The sequence below is a fragment of the Camelus bactrianus genome, chromosome 21 (assembly GCF_048773025.1).
Source record: "Camelus bactrianus isolate YW-2024 breed Bactrian camel chromosome 21, ASM4877302v1, whole genome shotgun sequence".
Taxonomy (NCBI): domain Eukaryota; kingdom Metazoa; phylum Chordata; class Mammalia; order Artiodactyla; family Camelidae; genus Camelus; species Camelus bactrianus.
The window spans coordinates 24,904,295-24,916,754 of record NC_133559.1 but is presented as its reverse complement, the minus strand read 5'-3'; the positions used below and the strand labels follow the sequence as shown (position 1 = coordinate 24,916,754).

The following is a 12,460-nucleotide window of genomic DNA, read 5'->3' as shown; positions in this document are numbered from 1 at the left end:
TTTTTCTAGGTACCCTTCATGATACTGCAATAGTGCCCTCAACTTTCATTTTTCAATATTTTAATTTACAAAAAAAGAAAAATACTTCTTACATATGTCAATAAGGTACAGTCAGCCTGGGGAGGTGGTACAGGCAGGGACAAAAGCAATTACCATAAAGGTAAAAACTTAGTTTAATTACTTACCAAGTTCAAGTGTAACTTACAAAGCTGCTCTATGGATCATCTTACCTTCTCCATTTCACCCCTCTGCTTGCTCCATCGCTGTGTGACCCTCCCCAGCAATTCCCACAGTAAGCTTTTTTCTTTTCTTTTTTTTTTTAACCATTTCCTCTGCTGGGCCTACAAATTCTAACTCAAAAGCACCAACGTGTAAATCATGTGCAAAAACTGGAGGAGAGTTGGGCGGCTTACCGCATATTCTTCTGGTGTAACCTTAAGAACGTCAAATACCACAGCATCAAAGCTTTTCTTCAATTCAGAACCTTTGTCACTTAATGATTCAGAACTGCTACTTTTCTGTTAAATTGAAACAAAAAGGAAGCCATTTTAAAACTGTCTTGCAGTCAATGTCATGGAAACTAGACTGACATTAAAAAGTGAGGAAGCTAAGACCAGTGGGTTAACAAATGCTGTAGAGAAACTGGGCAGAACACACTGCTTCCCTGGAAAAGCACCAGAAAAAGGGCTGGGCAACTTGAAATCGAACCTCAACTTTATGATTTTTAGGTTCCTGAGTAAGTCATTTTCCTGTCAGTTTCTTCATCCTGACATCCTATAATTTCCAATAGAAATAAAAGATTTTTAACAAATTCAGTGACTTTCAAAGGGGGGAAAGAAGTTAGGGGAGAAGAGTACATCCCTTTACAATTCTTAAATCTAATTTTTATTAAGAAAAAGACTTTATTTTCATAACATAAACCACAAGAAACATTCAGAACTCCATTAACTGAATAACCCAGTCTTATTCGGTAAGTGAATGTCTGTGATAGTACAATTGACACTGTTCTTTCTATTGTATTACAAATTTAGGGGTTTTCTGCTTTGAGTTTGAATTTGCTGTTGCTGCATGTAGAACAAAAGGTGGCTTTTGGCTCCGAAAATCTTATTTCTATTCAAATTCCACTTCATCTGTACAATGAGATAAAAATATATTCTATACCAGTTGGCTGAAAGCAGAGTATTATCACTGTAAAAACATTTAGATCATGCTCTACTAAACGGTGGCAGGATACCAGGCTACAGTCAACAGCACAAAGAAATTAACCCAAGTTTCAATTACAAAAGGAGGGAGGGTATAGTTCAGTGGTAGAGCGCCTGCTTAGCATTCACGAGGTCCTGGCTTCAATCCCCAGTACCTCCATTAGAAATAAAGAAAGAAACCAAGTTACCCACTCCCTAAAATAAAAAAGATACCCTTCAGAAAGAAAGTTTCAATTACAGGGGTATAATACATGTCAGCCTGTTAGCTATCACGTCAGTTTTGAGCTCTTGTCATTATGCTTCGTTTTTACTTTTCCCTCCCTTTCAGCAGCAGCTAAATATCAAAATCATTACAAAGGAAGGGATCTGTCATTAATTTTGGAAAATTCTCAACCATTCTTACTTCAAATTCTTCTTCTGCTCCCTTCTCCTCCTTCGGGTGGTCCCATTACGTGTGTGCTACACCTTGGGTCACTGCCCCACTGTTCTTGGATACTGACTTTCATTTTCCTCTTTGCACTCCATTCAGCTTGGGAACATTCTGCTGACATGTCTTCAGGCTCACTGATTCTTTCCTCGGCTGTCTACCAGTCACCAGTCTACTAGTGAGCCAATCAAAGTCATTCTTCATTTCTGGCACAGTGTTTTTGATTTCTAACATTTCCTTTTGATTCTTAGAGTTTCAATATCCCTGGTTACATGATCCATCCATTCCTGCACATTGTTCATTTTATTCATTAGAGTTCTTAACATTATTAATCACGGTTGTTTTAATTCCCAGTCTGTTAATTCCAAAATCTCTGCCATATCTGAGCCTGGTTCGGTTGCTTGCTTCATCTCTTCAGACTATGTTTTTTCTTACCTTTCAGTACGCCTTAACATTTGTTGAAAGCAACAAACGATTTATTGGGTAACAGAAACTAAGGTAAACAGGCCTGTAGTGTACGTTTATCTAGATGAGTGTTACACTGTTTGCTATCTGTTGCTAGAGGTGTCTTCATTTTCCTCTAGTGACCTTGTTTTTGTCCCTGGTTTCCCTAGAAACGCCCCCTACGACAGAGTCTGTGCCTTGCAGTTCTTTTAGCTGTCACCTTTCATTATGATACAGGAGCCCTGCTGGTGTGGCGGTGAAGTGTGGGAGAGTAGCGTTTCATCACCCTAAAGTTAGGTACTTTAGCGAGCCTGTGACCTTCTCAAGTGCTTCTCAGCAACCCCGACTCCCCTCAGAAGGTGAGGCAAGAAGGCCAGAGGGCCTGGAGTCGGCTCTTTCTCTTCCCCCAAATAGGTTAGGCTCCCTTGAGGTCAGGTGGACGACAGCACATGCTGGGTATGTTTCAGGATGATTACTTTTCCCCCACTCAGTGCTGGAAACATGAGGGGATTTTTCCCTGATCTTCACTGTGAGAACTTGATGGGGCTCCTAGAGGTAAAATCCACAAAAGTAGGGGTGGGAGCCCTAAAACTGGGCCCCCAGGAGTTTGTAACTCCCAAGCTAGTCCACACAGAGCCTCCATGGTTTGTGAACTACAGGTTGTTTCCTACCCTTTCCTGCCTCCAGGGAGTCTGTTCTTAGTAACCGTGATTCTCTGTATTTGCCCATCTCCCCATTTTCCAGGGCATCACTGTCAATTTGCTCTGTGACATCAATTCTCTGATAAAGCTAAGAAGAGTTATTGGTTTTCAGTTTGCTCAGTTTTTTTTTTTCAGGTTGTGAGGACAGGAGTGATTAATTCTGAGCTCTTTACATGTCTGAGCAGAAATCCAAAGTGCTGTAAATGGATTTTATACATAGTGTCTTATTCCCTGTGTTTAATCTCTGTAACTATGACTAGCTTACAGTATGTCAACAACATTATTTTATGTTCCAAGACTAATATAGAAATTTATTCATGTTACGCATTCAAATAGACATCAGTGAAGCAGTATATACTAATGCAGTAACTACCAAAAATAAATGCATTCTGTCAATTTTAAACAGAATTTGGTAATTTCCCCCCAAGTTTTTAACTCATTCAAGGCAAGTTAGCAAATCATAATGGCAATTTTACTGCTTACCCAAGTGAATAATCATTTTCCGTCTTCCAGGCCATTAGCATAAACTTAAACAATTACGAGCGATGCGCTTCTATATGCTTCCCTACTACTGACAAACACGCTGGTAATGAGAAGCTAGGCAGCACTGGGGCACACTGCGCGCTATGAGCACAGCAGTCGTCCTTTACTCGCGACCAAACTAAGAATCTTCTGACACCTCTAAATGTCTGGAAAAAGTTCACCATGACTCTACTGATATCAGAAACCTAAGCACAAGTTAAGTCTAAAGGTAGAGACGGGAGAAATCAATCACTCAGATCAAGTACCTTATCTATTCAGTAAGCTTATCACATTTATGAGAAATTTGTACTTTGATATGTTAATAGATCTGTATTTTAAGAGAAGGTAGAAAATAAGTATTTTTAATTTTATGTTCTTGCCACAGCAGGACAATTTAAAAGGCAGACTCTTCCCCTCTTACTTTTCATGTAGTAGATTATACTACTCCGAGGCCTGATGTAATTCACCCACTTTTAGAAAAGTCAACAGAATTTTTTCTATAAGTGAAATGACCTACTTTATTTAACGAATAATTGTGTACTGTTTCTTGTAATACTAGCTTGTACGTTTCACAATATATAGTCATAAATATATTATACAAACACACACATACATTTAACATATTCAAGAAATATAGTCATAAATATACCAAATACACAGATAATACAGACATACATATGAGCATACAAAATCCCTGTCTCAAAGAGGAAGAAAAACTATGCATAAATTTATGAAAAAAATTATTAAAAATTAGCTTTTTAAAAGGGATAGTTGCAAAAACAGGACTGCTCCTATCCGTGTAGGGAATCAGAAAAAGACTTTCCTAAAAGTATAGTCCTTGAAATGGAAAAACCTAAGGGTTTATACAAACGTCAGCAACATGTGGTATTCTTTCATTAGAATATAAATTTCAAGTAGAGGATTAGAAGCAACTAAATCCATTGGAAAGAAAATTTAGGGCCATTTTGAGGAAAGTCTTAAACACAGGGGTGAGGGTCAAGTGTGTTTAATAAGTAGGCCACTAGGAGCCACAGACAGTTTGGGAATATTTTAAGAATATTAAAATTGAATTACAGTCAAATGGACCAAAAATAGCAGAGAACAGAAGTACAAGATCAAAATAAAAGGCAGCTACAATAATCTAGGCAAGAAATAATAAATGACCAAACTAAGACCTAAGACAGTGCTAGCAGAAATAAGGAGAAAAGGGCTGGATCCTAGAGATAAGGCAGAGTGGACAGGCTCTAAGCCGCCTGCCAGGAATCTCCATCTCTTGGTGGTCATGCTCCTGTGTAATCCTCTCCACCTGAGTGTGGGCAGGACCTGAGCTGTCCCTTCCATGATTACATTACAGAGGACTCTAAATTCAGTTTTGTTAGCAGACTCTCCCTGATGTGATATGAAAATGGTAATGGTGGGCAAATGGGAAGCAGGTTAATGACAAATCTACAGATAGGAACTTAGATGGCTAGAGAAATGGTGACGCTACTAACAGAAGTCAGAGAAAGGGGGTGGGCTGTCTTCTTTGCAGCTAGTCCAACAGAGTAGAAGTAGTAAGTAACTTGATTTTGTTCATATTATAAGTAAAATGTCTAGTGTATCACAAATGCTTAACAAAATTTATGGAGGAAGCCAGAGCTAGAGTTAAAAATACAGAAATCATCTACATAAGAAAAATAATCAAAACTACAGACTTAGAATATTTTCAACAAGAGCAAGGCATAAGTAATTAATTGTCTTGGGCAAAATGGAGTTGGAAGTTATTAAGGAACTCTGAGGCCAAGATGTTAAAGTGTCATAAACATTTATTTTCATCCTGTATGCAAGGAGAAAAATAAAGAAGAAATAGACGGTAGATGCTAAAGTTATTAAGGAAGGCAGGCAAGCACCCTAGATTTATACACATAGCAATAAAGAAAAAAGGTGGGGCAAAAATGAAATTATAAGACATCAACTAGAGAGGGGAGTTCAGTCTTCACCTCTGTCTTTAACACTCTGAGCTACATCACCAGAGTGGCCTTTTCAACAGTCCAGCCCAACAGTTCTTCGATCTCCTTCAACAGGCTTGGAATCAAGGGATCCAAGTGTCCAAGATTATGTCATTTCAAATGGAAGACTCTTTCTTTGCTTCACTCATACTATTGTTCTCAAGGTATGCATGATGTAAAAGTACCTTAAAAAGAAATTCTATGTATCCTTTAAGACTAAACTCAAGAAAGCATTTTACTTTTTTAAATTTGGGGGGCTTTTGGGGAGGGTGGGAGGAGGTAATTAGATTTGTTTATTTATATATTTTTAATGGCAGTACTGGGGATTGAACCCAGGCCCTCGTGCATGCTAAGTGCATGCTCTACCAATGAGCTACACCCTCCCCCCTCAAGAAAGCATTTTAAATAATCATTATTTGTCAAGTGGATAAGGCTTAGCTCCACCTAAAATGTACAGTAAACACATAGATGGTACAATTAAAATAGTTTCTTAAAAAACTAAAAATTCTATAACCGTTTTCCTTAAGTTCTGATTTAAATCTATGACCAATGATAATGCTGAAAAAATTAGAATGGAAGGTAAGAAACTTTACAACTAAACCTCTCAAGTGGCTCACCTCGGAAGCAGCAGCAGCATGAACACTGCTTGCCTGCCCGTTCATTAGGTCCATGCTTCCCACAACATCAGTCCCTGACGCAGTTTAACAGCAACAGAAGACGGCTTGCTTCACGTCCAAGGCCACAGATACATTATTATCCCTGTAAAACATAAGCAGAGAACTTTAAACGTGTGTCTTACTGGAAGTTTAAGAAAACAAACCCACGCCTATCACCAAGCCAAGGAATTCAATATTTCAACTTTACTAACCTCTATTTTTCATTTCAGGTAAATCACTAAATCCAGTTTAGTGCTATTTTCAAATGATCAGAAACACTTAATGTTCTTTATCAGCAAAGCAAAAGCCTAAGCTTTTCATTTACTGTGAAAAAATTCAAAACCCTTTTTAGTTTTAAGTCAATAAAAAGTGTTTAAAAAAATGTGGCAAAGTAACACATGGTGTAACAAAATCAGTTTTTAGAGCTCTAAATGACACTCCTAAATCAGCCTTACACAATTAGATTAGCATTGCTGATGACTTAGTTTACAAAGACGACACAAATAGTTAAAAATAAATTATTATGGAGCATGTTATAAAAATACCACAATACATGACATATTTATTTGTATAGAGCTTTAAAGTTCACTGAATATCTCCTATCCATCATCTCACTGACCTTCACAACCACCAATAAGGCTAATTAAGTAAGGCATCACTATGCTCCTAGAACACAAATAAACACAGCCTCCGAGGACACAGCCTGCTAAATGAGTCAAGAATAAAATTCAAGCCATTTAAAATTCTAGTCAAATACTCTTTCCACACCAATATATTTTTTTCATTTTACTGGAAGTCAGAATATTTACTTGAGGTTCTAATCCCTTTCCACAAACGACTTGCTGTATAGCACTATTTTGGAAACTGTACCTAAGAGAGAATTTCCTTCTCTTTGTAAAATGACAGGAATAAACAGTCTTTAAGGCCTCTTTCCAACTTTAAATTTCTACGATGTTTCCCATGAGAGAAATAAGTGTTTATAAGTTAGGTATTTAAAACTATCTCTACTTTTTTAAAATTGAAGTATAACTGACTTACATTACTATGTTAGTTGCAGGTGTACAACATAGTAATTCTGTATCTTTACACAGAAAAATGACCACAACAGTAAGTCCAGTTCCCATCTGTCACCATACCAACTTATTGCAACATTACTGACTATATTCCCTGTGCTGTACATTACAAAACTACACCTACTTTAAAAACCGAGTTTGAACTATCCATAATAATTTTCTCAAAATGCTGTTTCCTTTCTCTGGAGAACCAATATAGGAAAGTGATTTAGTAGCACAGACGACAGAACAAAACAAGTTTGAACCCAACAAATTGTTTGACTTTTCTGTGCTCAGTTTCTTTACCTATGAGACAGAGGTAATAGTGCCTACTTTACTGAGTCGTGGTGAGGAGAAATTAATTGATACACGCAAAGCACCTACAACAGTGCTGACACGTGGTAAGAGTGCTATTATAATGATGCAGATTTTGTCTATGATTTTCTTAATCCACACAAAACCTAAATTCAATGGAGTCTTCCAATTAAAGAAGACAAAGACCTTAGAAATACACCTCTGGCAAATACATGTTGGTGGGAGTCACCAAAATCTTGACTGCAAAAACAACAAACGGGAATGCCTACGATCTGTTTCTTAGATATGGCAAAACACATTACTGGTTTTCAAATACTTAAAAATGATTACTAATGACAGCAGCTTTCAGTCACATCTTAAATTTATCTTCATTTCTTCAGATATATCCTAAGTATCTGCCTTAAGAGCAAAACACTGTGTTAGAATTTTAGAAATGAGAACTATATTAAAAATAATGAATTTTTTAAAACCATGTAGAAATGAATTAGAAAACCAATGTGAAAATGAATAGAGCACAGAAAATCTTTAATCTCCAATCTACAGTAAAAGTTCATTTTATAAGCCTCATTTATCCTTATAAGAATCACTTTATTTTTACATTGCTATCCAAAATGAACTTAATAATCCCAATTCTCTCTGAAGGCAACACTCAGTTTGAAACAATGTTTTCAAATAATTTCATTTCATCAATGCATGATTAATTTAGATACGAATTAATAAATCAAGAGTGCCCCCTAGTGTTAAGAAAAATAATCAAATTGTTAAAGGAAATGTATTTTTAATCTATATTACAAATCAAACATAAATTTATGACTAAATATTAACTGAAAAGAGGCAATATACCAGGAGTAAACATTGATACATCTATAAACTATTAACAGTAGCGAATCAAATTTTCTCTGCCTGTTTTTAATTGTTATTCAAATATCCCACGAAAATTAAGGTCATATTAAAATCAATTACATGTAAAAAAAAAAAAAGGTACAGCGAAGCATACCTTAACAAAAATGCCGTTCATGACAACTTACAAATGTTCTACCCGTCAATAGTATTTAACACTGTAAGTACAACAAAGCCTCACGATTCTGTAAAAACACCTCAAGTCCTGAGAGACAGGCATGGGTTTATTCCTTTATGGTATGTGCCTCAAGACTTTTCTGTGCTTTGCACACAAAAATGTTGAAATTAAACAAGACAAATGCATGCTTTAATATTTACTTTTCCTATCACTATATATAAACGGCACAATCATTCGCAAAAACACCAACATCACAGCAGCTCTTTCCTTACATTATTTCTCAGCTATTCTCTTCTCATACTTCTTAAAGATAGCTAATCTGTCTTTTTAAAGGGTTTAAATCCCAAAAAAGGCATAGTGCTTCAATATAATCCCCAAACATGGATATTGCTTCTTTCCAAGCAATATAATCCCCAACTTCTAGGAAATCTGAATAGATTTAGTTCCTTGCTTGAGGTCCCAGAACTTGATTATAAATTGCAGGCACAATCATTCAGCCTCCTAACTCCCCACCTTCTCAGTGGTATTCCCACCAAGAAACCAATGCTTTTTAAATAAATGAACAAAAGTGTAAAGTTAAAGTGACAACTTCTCACTAACTAATCTAATCTCATTTAATAATACCAGTTACATATTCTTCTCTGAAATAATTTATATTACCATCATTAGAAATATTGTGCTAAAGACATTTAATAGCTACACTCTAGAAGAGTTAAGCAACTATAAGGAAAATGGCGGAGAAATGCAATTAATTAGTGCAATTTCTTTGTAAATACTCAGACAACACAGAATTGATATGCTTCTACAGGTTGGCTTAAAAATCTCCGTACTGGAAATTCACCTTATCAAAACTCCGGAGGAAAAAAGAACAGGTAAGCGATATCCAATAAGCGCTACTTACAACAGTGAAAATCAGAAGTGGCCTTAATACCTTTGTATATAACCACAATAAAAAATTCAAATGGATAATTATAAGAAAAAAACCCCATGAAAATAGAAGTGATAGGTTCAACAAAATAAACTAAATCTTCTTATTGGAATCGTTAAGTTTCAAGAGAAAAAAATAGGGTAAAATTAAAACACCATAATTGCAATTCAATATTTAAAAGCTGTTTTACATCTTGCTTTCCTTTAAAATGTATTTTTAAATAAATATTAAAGAGACAGTGTATATGACACTCACGGAGGGCCCAAAGATTTAAGCAGCCCGTGTATCACAGCACATTCAGCATGTCTGACAGCTAAATTTACATTGCCTTCATTTTTTTTTAATCTAAGAAAATCAGAGATTAGTCCCAAATTCCCCAGTACTTTGTTTCAATAATTACAGCCATCAAAATGCTGATGAGTAACAGAAAAAGACTGTTTTTGACATAATTGATATTGAGCTATTTTGACAAAAGTTTAATAAAGAATGTGGTTGCCTCTTAAAACCATTTCTTCTATAGCACTAAGCAAGATCATCTTTGCTATTTGCTTATAACAAGTTCAAGGTATTGTGAAAGAAATTAGAAAGAAAGGGGTTCATATGCACATCCAGGGTTATGGGAGGTCCTCGCTGCCTCCCACAGAGAAGTCCTCAGTCTCCTTCCTTTGTGCTTCCACTGCTCTTCTGTCAGAATTCTGCTATAGTTTCACATTGACTTATTTACGTACATCTCCTGAATGAATTTTGAATTCCTTGATGTTAAAGACCCATATTTAAAACAACACAGAACAGAAAAACTGTTATTTTTTCATCTGTTTTCAGGCACATGAACACAATACTTGATCTCAACTGCCTACCAAAGTATCTGTTAAAAGATGAGTAAATGACTGAACAAAGCAGTTGTTCACAGGATATTAGATAAATGCCCACTTAATAAAAGTACAGGGAGAATGGCAATCAAATAATCAACACACACAATACTACACACATTTAAAAGAATATGATGAGGATTTCTAGTTCCAGCAACACGGCTGAAAAACAAGGTAAAAAATCTTTGTACCACAGAAGAAACTTGGAAATGGTGGCTTGGATTTTGGCACCAGTTGGACAGAAGAGGCAACCAAGAGATGAGAATGGAACTGAGACACACATGCTCTCCTCCTCACCCCAGCCACACACAGCTTTACCTAGAATTAAGTCAGAGAGATTGGTAGTCTACCCAATCATTGGTAAGATGGTCTATAAAAAGATACTGGTACAGGAAGATAAGGACTTGTGTATCTTGGCCTGGGCTTAATCCTGAGGCTGGAGGAGGGTGCCTACAAAATGCAAACCTGTAATCCAGGCTTGCTCCGGCACTGACCCAGAATTTGAATTTAAACTGCTAGCATGGTCCAAGACTTTCAAGACTACAAATTCTCATAAAATACGTTCACAAGCCAGTGAGACTCCTGGAACCCAAGGAGGGAACAAAAGTTTAGGAGAAGAACATTCCTTCAACCCAGGCAGTGCGGGATTCCCCCAAACAAAGCCGCACTAGCAAGCTCAGGAGGGAAATCCAGTAACTCTACAAACAAACAACCCCCTGCAAGTAACAGCAGGAAACACAGGAATTATTAGGGTTACCTCTGGGGAACTTCAGATGAAAAATTATCAGATACAGGTTATAAAATAGGAAAGATGAAAACCAGCAGCCTTAAAAGAAGAAACTGAAAATACAAGACATTATAAAAAAGCAAGACAAACATTTGTAAGAGAACCAAATAAAAGTAAATAAAAGTTTGTTTGTTTTTTAAGAAAAGAAATATACAGTCACTGGAGAATTAAGCTTCAGAGTAACACAACTAAAGAGAGAATTTGTAAAGTAGGATAAAGAAATGAAATTATGCAGTAATTCTAAACAAAGGCTTAATGATATGTAAAAGGTGAAAAGAGATTAAAAGAAATAAAAAAACAGAATAATAAGATCTAACATGTCTCAGAGGAGCTCCAGAGGAAGAGAGACAATGAAAGTCAACATTTAAAGAGAGAAAATCTGTTTAGTTTCCAGAACAAGTAAAAGACATGTATCTTCATATTCAGGAATCACAAGCCTTGAGCAGGACAAATAGTCATATTCTTTATGCATCACTTTAAATTGGAGAATGCTTGTTTAAAAAGCAAGCAGGTGAGGCTTTTATTTACAAAGGAACAAAATTAAATGGAAAGCTTTTCAACAGTAGCAAAAGACACAGAAGAAAATGAATTATCTTCAAAGTGCTAAGAGAAAGTAACTGTCAATCTAAAATTCCATACCCAGCTAAATTCTAATTTAAGAGGCGGCAAAATGAAGACATTTTTAGACAAAGAATTTACCACAAAATTAGTCCACATGGCAAGCAGTTAATGTGGTGGTACATGAAAAACTAACTTATCTCAAAATAGAAAAACTTCTCTTGGTTTCTGTTTAACTTTGTATCAAATGAAAGTAAAGTCAGGGGTAGAAATACTTATCTTAACCGTGATTGTTAAGATGATTGATGTTTTTGGATTATTGTCAAAGTGTTTAAAAGTTTAAAATTAACCTCTCTATATAACTACCTCTCCTTTTATAGAAAATCCTATCATTATGTTTTATACATTGGAATACACAAAACAGTGTAACAATAACAAATAAAAGTTAATATGTATGGAGTCCTGTTATCCAGCGAGCCCTTTTCATTAAAAAATTCACACAATCATCAAAACAAACCCTATATATCCCCATTTTTAGAGATGATCGAACAGGTACTTGTCCAGGCTTACACAGTAGGGGCAGGCAGCTGGAAGGGAGGGGGAAAAAGGAAGGACGGAAAAACTAAAGACAGGAATGATGGATGAACTGATGAAAGGACAGACAGGAAAATACAGAGGAGAGGGGTGGGGAAGAGAGAAGGGAAAGGGGTGGGGGCAGAGGAGGGAAAGACGAGGAGGAAGACAAAACGAGGAAAGGAGGGAACCACAGAAGAGAACTGAAAAGGCTGTTCTTCCTCTGAGCAAGTTTATAATTTGGCTAGAGGGAAAAGAGCAGGAATGAGAGAATCAGAGAACTCTACAACTTGTTATACTGTGATTTGGCTTCAAGAGTCACATGACTTCAACAGGAGGAAACGATATTTAAGTTTATACAGAAAGACAGGTTGAAGGGTAGGAAGAAACGGAAAGTAAAACCACCATCAACAAGGGTGC

General features: G+C 36.3%; 1 protein-coding gene across 4 annotated transcripts in view; it reads right to left on the bottom strand.

The window, feature by feature from the left end:
- Positions 1–12,460, bottom strand: part of RALGPS2 (Ral GEF with PH domain and SH3 binding motif 2) — a 135,933-nt gene that overhangs the window by 94,229 nt on the left and 29,244 nt on the right. For all 4 annotated transcript variants that reach the window (XM_074349861.1, XM_074349863.1, XM_074349860.1 and 1 more), the window contains 2 exons: positions 5,902–6,043; positions 414–518 (listed from right to left, as the gene is read on the bottom strand). In XM_074349861.1, the coding sequence (XP_074205962.1) occupies positions 414–518; positions 5,902–5,955 (159 nt within the window). In that variant the 5' untranslated portion in view covers positions 5,956–6,043. The remainder of the gene's footprint in view (positions 1–413; positions 519–5,901; positions 6,044–12,460) is intronic.